This window comes from Mesitornis unicolor, unplaced genomic scaffold, assembly GCF_000695765.1.
Source record: "Mesitornis unicolor isolate BGI_N332 unplaced genomic scaffold, ASM69576v1 scaffold7356, whole genome shotgun sequence".
NCBI lineage: Eukaryota > Metazoa > Chordata > Aves > Mesitornithiformes > Mesitornithidae > Mesitornis > Mesitornis unicolor.
Genome location: NW_010192908.1, coordinates 1 through 8,281, shown reverse-complemented (window position 1 = coordinate 8,281; position 8,281 = coordinate 1). Strand labels below are relative to the sequence as shown.

The following is an 8,281-nucleotide window of genomic DNA, read 5'->3' as shown; positions in this document are numbered from 1 at the left end:
TTCCTGGCTTCAAAGCAGAAGGCCCAGAGGTTGATGTGAACCTGCCCAAAGGAGATATTGATATCTCTGGTCCAGAGTTGGACATTGAAGGTCCTGAAGCAAAGAGGGGCCCTGAAATTGATATCAAAGGTCCCAAAGTTGATGTTGACCTTCCTGACGTTGAGCTGGAAGGCCCAGAGGGGAAGTTGAAGGGTCCCAAGTTCAAGATGCCTGAAATGCACTTCAAAACACCCAAAATCTCCATGCCAGACTTCGACCTGAACCTGAAAGGCCCCAAAGTGAAGGGAGATGTTGATGTCTCTGTCCCCAAGCTGGAAGGTGACCTGAGGGGCCCTGACATTGATATAAAAGGCCCCAAAGTCGATGTTGACCTTCCTGATGTTGAGCTGGAAGGCCCAGAGGGGAAGTTGAAAGGTCCCAAGTTCAAGATGCCCGAGATGCACTTCAAGACACCGAAAATCTCCATGCCCGATGTTGAATTTCATCTGAAGAGCCCCAAGTTGAAAGGGGATCTGGACGTGTCCATTCCCAAGCTGGAAGGTGACCTGAAGGGTCCTGAGGTTGACATCAAGGGCCCCAAAGTCGACATTGAGGCTCCTGATGTTGACATTCATGGCCCAGAGGGAAAATTCAAAATGCCCAAGTTCAAGATGCCCAAATTTGGGGTTCCTGGCTTCAAAGCAGAAGGCCCAGAGGTGGACGTGAACCTCCCGAAAGGGGATATCGAGGTGTCTGGTCCAGAGTTGGACATTGAAGGCCCAGAGGGGAAGGGGAAAGGCCCCAAGTTCAAGATGCCCGAGATGCACATCAAAACACCCAAAATCTCCATGCCCGACATCGACCTGAACCTGAAAGGCCCCAAGGTTAAGGGAGATGTGGATGTGTCCGTTCCCAAGCTGGAAGGTGACCTGAGGGGCCCTGAAATTGATATCAAAGGTCCCAAAGTTGATGTTGACCTTCCTGACGTTGAGCTGGAAGGCCCAGAGGGGAAGGTGAAAGGCCCCAAGTTCAAGATGCCCGAGATGCACATCAAAACACCCAAAATCTCCATGCCCGACATCGACCTGAACCTGAAAGGCCCCAAGGTTAAGGGAGATGTGGATGTGTCCGTTCCCAAGCTGGAAGGTGACCTGAAGGGCCCTGAAATTGATATCAAAGGCCCCAAACTTGATGTTGACCTTCCTGATGTTGAGCTGGAGGGTCCTGAAGGGAAGCTGAGGGGCCCCAAGTTCAAGATGCCTTCCATGAACATCAAAGCACCCAAAATCTCCATGCCCGATGTTGACTTTAATCTGAAGGGCCCCAAAGTGAAGGGAGATGTGGATGTGTCCGTCCCCAAGCTGGAAGGTGACCTGAGGGGCCCTGAAATTGATATCAAAGGTCCCAAAGTTGATGTTGACCTTCCTGACGTTGAGCTGGAAGGCCCAGAGGGGAAGTTGAAGGGTCCCAAGTTCAAGATGCCTGAAATGCACTTCAAAACACCCAAAATCTCCATGCCAGACTTCGACCTGAACCTGAAAGGCCCCAAAGTGAAGGGAGATGTTGATGTCTCTGTCCCCAAGCTGGAAGGTGACCTGAGGGGCCCTGACATTGATATAAAAGGCCCCAAAGTCGATGTTGACCTTCCTGATGTTGAGCTGGAAGGCCCAGAGGGGAAGTTGAAAGGTCCCAAGTTCAAGATGCCCGAGATGCACTTCAAGACACCGAAAATCTCCATGCCCGATGTTGAATTTCATCTGAAGAGCCCCAAGTTGAAAGGGGATCTGGACGTGTCCATTCCCAAGCTGGAAGGTGACCTGAAGGGTCCTGAGGTTGACATCAAGGGCCCCAAAGTCGACATTGAGGCTCCTGATGTTGACATTCATGGCCCAGAGGGAAAATTCAAAATGCCCAAGTTCAAGATGCCCAAATTTGGGATGCCGGGGGTGAAAGCAGAAGGCCCAGAGGTGGACGTGAACCTCCCAAAAGGAAACTTGGATGTTTCTGGTCCTAAAGTGGACATTGAAGGCCCAGAGTTGGACATTGAAGGCCCAGAGGGGAAGGTGAAAGGCCCCAAGTTCAAGATGCCCGAGATGCACATCAAGGCACCCAAAATCTCCATGCCTGACGTTGAATTCAATCTGAAGAGCCCCAAACTGAAGGGGGACGTGGATGTGTCCATTCCCAAGCTGGAAGGTGACCTGAAGGGTCCAGATATTGACATAAAAGCCCCCAAGGTTGACATTGAAGCACCCGAAGTGGACATCCACGGCCCAGAAGGTAAAGTTAAAATGCCCAAGTTCAAAATGCCCAAATTTGGGTTTTCTGGGTTGAAAGGAGAAGGCCCAGACATTGACGTGAATGTCCCCGAGGCCCACGTTGATATTTCAGGTCCAAAAGTTGATGTTGCCGTTCCTGACCTGGACATCGAAGGCCCCGAGGGAAAACTGAAGGGCCCTAAATTTAAGGCGCCCGACGTGCAATTCAACGTGCCCAAAATCTCCATGCCCGACATTGACTTGAATTTGAAAGGCCCCAAACTGAAAGGTGACGTTGATGACTCTCTTCCCAAAATCGAGAGCGAGCTGAAAGGTCCCAAGGTGGACATCAAAGGCCCTGAATTAGAGCTCGAGGGCCCAAAGCTTGACCTAGAGGGAAAAGCTAAAAAATCCAGGTTTAAGCTGCCCAGATTTGGCTTTTCTGGCCCTAAAATGCAAAGCCCTGATGTGGATGTGAAGCTTAAAAAACCTGACATCGAGGTATCTGGTCCAAAAGTCGATGTTCAGGCTCCGGATGTGGACATCCAGGCCAAATCGAAAGGGTCGAAATTTAAAATGCCCTTTCTGAGCATTTCTTCACCCAAAGTTTCGATGCCAGACGTGGAGCTCAACCTGAAGGGGCATAAAATGAAAGGGGAGTTGGATCTGTCCAGCCCCAAATTGGAGGGGGAGCTGAAAGGCCCCGATGTGGACATCAAAGGCCCCAAAGTCAACGTTGAGGCGCCCGACGTGGACATTCACGGCCCGGAGGGGAAACTCAAAATGCCCAAGTTCAAAATGCCCAAATTTGGGGTTCCTGGCTTCAAAGCTGAGGGCCCGGAGGTGGACGTGAACCTCCCGAAAGGAGAGCTGGATGTTTCGGGTCCCAAATTGGACATCGAAGGTCCCAGCTTGGACATTGAAGGCCCGGAGGGGAAGCTGAAGGGTCCCCATTTCAAGATGCCGGAAATGAACATCAAGGCCCCCAAAATCTCCATGCCCGACATCGACCTCAACCTGAAAGGCCCCAAAGTGAAGGGGGACGTGGACGTCGCCCTTCCCCAGGTGGATCTGAAGGGCCCGGATCTGAACGTGAAAGGACCGGAAGTGGACGTGGAGGTTCCTGACCTGGACATCGAAGGCCCCAAAGGGAAACTGAAAGCCCCCAAGTTCAAGATGCCCGAAATGAACATCAAAGCTCCCAATATTTCCATGCCGGACTTTGATTTGAATTTGAAAGGCCCCAAGGCCAAAGGAGGTGTGGACGTAGACCTCTCAGTGCCAAAACTGGAAGGGGACCTGAGCGTCCCAGACGTGGAGCTGAAAGGACCCAAGGTCGACATCGACACACCTGAGCTGGCGGTGGAAGGGCCGGACGGGAAGTGGAAAGGCCCCAAGTTCAAGATGCCTGAGATGCACATCAAGGCGCCCAAAATCTCCATGCCCGACGTTGACTTCAACCTGAAGGGCCCCAAACTGAAGGGAGATGTAGATGTGTCTGGTCCCAAGATCGAGGGTGACCTGAAGTGTCCTGAAGTTGACATCAAAGGCCCCAAGGTTGACATTGATGTTCCTGATGTGGACATTCATGGCCCAGAGGGGAAATTCAAAATGCCCAAGTTCAAGATGCCCAAATTTGGGATGCCGGGGGTAAAGGCAGAAGGCCCAGATGTTGATGTGAACCTGCCCACAGGAAATTTGGATGTTTCTGGTCCCAAAGTGGACATTGAGGGTCCAGAGTTGGACATTGAAGGCCCAGAAGGGAAGCTGAAGGGCCCCAAATTCAAGATGCCCGAGATGCACATCAAGACACCCAAAATCTCCATGCCCGACATCGATTTGAACCTGAAAGGCCCTAAAGTGAAGGGAGATGTGGATGTGTCCGTTCCCAAGCTGGAAGGTGACCTCAAGGGCCCTGAAATTGATATCAAAGGCCCCAAACTTGATGTTGACCTTCGTGATGTTGAGCTGGAAGGTCCAGAGGGGAAGCTGAAGGGCCCCAAGTTCAAGATGCCCGAGATGCATTTTAAGGCTCCGAAAATTTCAATGCCGGATTTTGATTTGAACCTGAAAGGCCCGAAAGTGAAGGGGGATGTGGACGTGAACGTGGCCGTGCCGTGTGTGGAAGGTGACCTGAAAGGGCCAAAAGTTGATGTGAAAGGTCCCGAGTTGGATGTTAGCGCCCCAGATCTTCAAATCGAGGGCCCAGAAGGAAAGGTGAAGGGTCCCAAATTTAAGATGCCCGAGATGCATTTCAAGACACCCAAAATCTCGATGCCAGACTTCGACCTCAACCTGAAAGGTCCCAAAGTGAAGGGGGACGTGGATGTTTCCGTTCCAAAACTTGAGAGTGATTTGAAAGGCCCTGAAATTGATATCAAAGGCCCTAAACTGGATGTTGACCTTCCTGAGTTGGCCTTCCTGATGTTGAGCTGGAAGGCCCAGAGGGGAAGGTGAAGGGTCCCAAGTTCAAGATGCCTGAGATGCACTTCAAGACACCCAAAATCTCCATGCCTGACATCGACCTGAACCTGAAAGGCCCCAAAGTGAAGGGAGATGTGGATGTGTCTGTTCCCAAGCTGGAAGGTGACTTGAAAGGTCCAGAGATTGATATTAAAGGTCCCAAAGTCAATGTTGACCTTCCTGATGTTGAGCTGGAGGGTCCTGAAGGGAAGTTGAAGGGCCCCAAATTTAAGATGCCTGAGATGCACATCAAGGCCCCCAAAATCTCCATGCCCGATGTTGACTTCAATCTGAAAGGCCCTAAGTTGAAAGGAGACGTGGATGTGTCTGTTCCCAAGCTGGAAGGTGACCTGAAGTGTCCCGATGTGGACATCAAGGGCCCCAAAGTTGACATTGATGTCCCAGATGTGGACATTCACGGCCCAGAGGGGAAATTCAAAATGCCCAAGTTCAAGATGCCCAAATTTGGGGTTCCTGGCTTCAAAGCAGAAGGCCCAGAGGTGGACGTGAACCTGCCCACAGGAAATTTGGATGTGTCTGGTCCCAAAGTGGACATTGAGGGTCCAGAGTTGGACACTGAAGGCCCAGAGGGGAAGGTGAAAGGTCCTAAATTCAAGATGCCCGAGATGCACATCAAGGCCCCCAAAATCTCCATGCCTGATGTTGACTTCAACCTGAAAGGCCCCAAACTGAAGGGAGATGTGGATGTGTCTGTCCCTAAGCTGGAAGGTGACTTGAAATGTCCTGATGTGGACATCAAAGGCCCCAAAGTTGACATTGAGGCACCAGATGTTGACATTCATGGCCCAGAGGGAAAATTCAAGCTGCCCAAGTTCAAGATGCCCAAATTTGGGATGCCGGGGGTGAAAGCAGAAGGCCCAGAGGTGGACGTGAACCTGCCCAAAGGAGATATCGATGTTTCCGGTCCCAAACTGGACATTGAGGGCCCAGAGTTGGACATTGAAGGCCCAGAGGGGAAGGTGAAGGGCCCCAAATTTAAGATGCCCGAGATGCACATCAAGGCCCCCAAAATCTCCATGCCTGACATCGACCTGAACCTGAAAGGCCCCAAAGTGAAGGGAGGAGTGGACGTGCATGTGCCAGGAGCCGAATGTGAGCTGAAAGGTCCAGAGGTCAACATCGGTTCTCCGAAATTAGACATAAACGCCCCAGATGTCGATATTGATGGTCCCGAGGGTAAATTTAAACTTCCAAAATTCAAAATGCCCAAATTTTCCATGCCAGGCTTTAAAACGGAGGGGGCGGATGTGGACGTGAACCTCCCGAAGGGGGACATCGAGATTTCGGGCCCCGGCATCGACGTGGAGGCTCCTGAGCTGAACGTGGAAGGGAAAGTCAAAGGTCCCAAATTTGCCATGCCCGAAATGCACGTGAAGGCTCCCAAAATCTCCCTCCCTGACGTCGACTTCAACATCAAGGGCCCTCAGCTCAAAGGAGACGTTGATGTTTCTGGGCCCAGGCTCGAAGGTGACCTGAAGGCCCCCAAAATAGACATTGACGCTCCCGACGTGACCATCGAGGGGCCGGAAGGGAAACTGAAAGGTCCCAAATTCAAGATGCCCGAAATGCACGTCAAGACGCCCCAAATCTCCATGCCTGACATCGACCTCAACCTGAAGGGCCCGAGGCTGAAGGGTGACGCTGACCTTCAGGGCCCGAAGCTCGAGGCGGGTCTGAAAGGCCCCGAATTTGACATGAAAGGCCCCAGAGTAGACATCGAGGGCCCAGATGTTGACGTCGATGGGCTGGAGGGAAAAGTGAAGCTGCCCAAAATGAAGATGCCCAAATTTGGGTTTAAGGGGGAAGGTCCCGACGTGGACGTGAACCTCCCAAAGGCAGAGGTGGAGCTCTCGGGCCCCAAGGTTGATATCGGCGTCCCCGAGGTGAGCGTTGAAGGCCCAGAGGGAAAACTGAAAGGTCCTAAACTGAAGATGCCAGAAATGCACGTGAACGTCCCCAAAATCTCGATGCCCGAGATAGACTTGAACTTGAAAGGCCACAAAACGAAGGGAGGGTTCGACATCTCAACCCCGAAGATGGAAGGCGGCTTCAAAGGTCCTGAAGTCGACATCAAAGGCCCTGAATTTGGAGTCAAAGGCCCCGAATTTGGAGTCAAAGGCCCCGAGGTCGACATCGAATGCCCCGACCTGAACATCGAAGGCCCGGAGGCGAACGTCAAAGTCCCCAAATTTAAGAAGCCGAAGTTTGGGTTTGGGATGAAAAGCCCGAAGGCGGAAATCAAAGCCCCGGGGGTGGAAGTGGATTTGCCCGAGGCGGAGCTGAACGTGGAGTCGCCCGACGTCGGCGTGGCCGGGAAGGGGAAGAAGAGCAAGTTCAAGATGCCGAAAATTCACATGAGCGGCCCCAAAGTGAAGGGGAAGAAAGGCGGCTTCGACGTGAACGTGGGCGGTGGGGACCTCGAGGCGAACCTGAAATCTCCCGAGCTGGACGTGAACGTGGCCGGTCCGGATGTGACCATCAAAGGTGACGCCGCGGTGAAGTCCCCCAAAGGGAAGAAACCCATGTTTGCGAAAATCTCCTTCCCGGATGTCGAATTTGACCTGAAATCGCATCGGTTTAGAGGCGACGCTTCCGTGACGGCCCCAAAAATCGAAGGGGAGCTTAAAGCGCCCGATTTGGAAGGCAAAGGCCCGGGTCTCAACGTGGACGTGGGAGCTGCTGACGTGAGCCTGAAGAAACCAAAACTGAACCTTTCCGGTGGGCAGGGGGGCGTGGGGGGCTTCAAAATGGAGGGCGACCTGAAAGGCCCCGCCATCGACGTCGCCGTTCCCTCCGTCCCGGTGCCGGACGTCGAATTTGGCGCAAAAGGACCAAAAGTGAAAGGCGAGGTCGGCGTTGCCGGCGCAGAACTGGAAGGGAAAGTGAAGTTGCCCAAAATGGGTCTGGAGATGCCGGATGTGAACATGGATGTTTCGGCCCCGGCCGTGGGGGGAAGCCTGGGGGGCGTCAACTTCAAAGGGCCCCAAATTTCCGGCCCCGATTTTGATGGAAACCTGAAAGGACCAAAACTAAAGGGAGATCTGGGGGGTTCGTGCTCCGTGGAAGGGCCAAGCCTCAGCGTGGAGGCGCCGGGCGTTGACGTGGGGGGGAAGCTGAAGTTGCCGAAATTTAAATCCCCCGCTCTGGAGGGGCCCGATTTGAGCGTGAAAGGAGGCGTCGACTGCTCCGTCCCAAAAATGGAGGTGGATGTGAAGGCCCCGGGTGCAAATCTCAACCTCGGCCTCCCCGGCGTCGACATCAGAGGGCCCTCGGTGGACGTTTCTGCCCCGGATTTGGACGTCGACCTGAAAGGACCAAAGTTGAAAGGAGATCTCGGCGTTAAATCCCCCAAAGCATCGACGGACGCCCCTGAATTTGAGATTTTGGGTGGCACCATCAAGCTCCCGTCCCTCAAACTGCCCCAGTTTAACATCTCCGGTCCCGGCGTGGATGGAGGCGTCGGTCTCGAAGGAGGCCTCAAGGCCTCGGGGGGCGGTGTGGGGTTGGAAGGCCCCGACGCCGAATGGAAAGGGCCCAAATTGCAAACGGCGGCAGCGGAC

The 8,281-nt window shown here is 53.3% G+C and overlaps 1 protein-coding gene across 1 annotated transcript; it reads left to right on the top strand.

Annotated features, from left to right (window-relative positions):
• Positions 1–5: 5 nt before the first annotated feature.
• Positions 6–8,216, top strand: AHNAK (AHNAK nucleoprotein; the record flags this gene model as incomplete). The annotated part of the gene is made up of 3 exons (XM_010187276.1): positions 6–69; positions 130–4,620; positions 4,677–8,216. Coding segments are annotated over 3 exons (8,095 nt in total), but the record flags the coding sequence as incomplete, so codon positions are not given.
• Between the last annotated feature and the right edge of the window lie 65 nt (positions 8,217–8,281).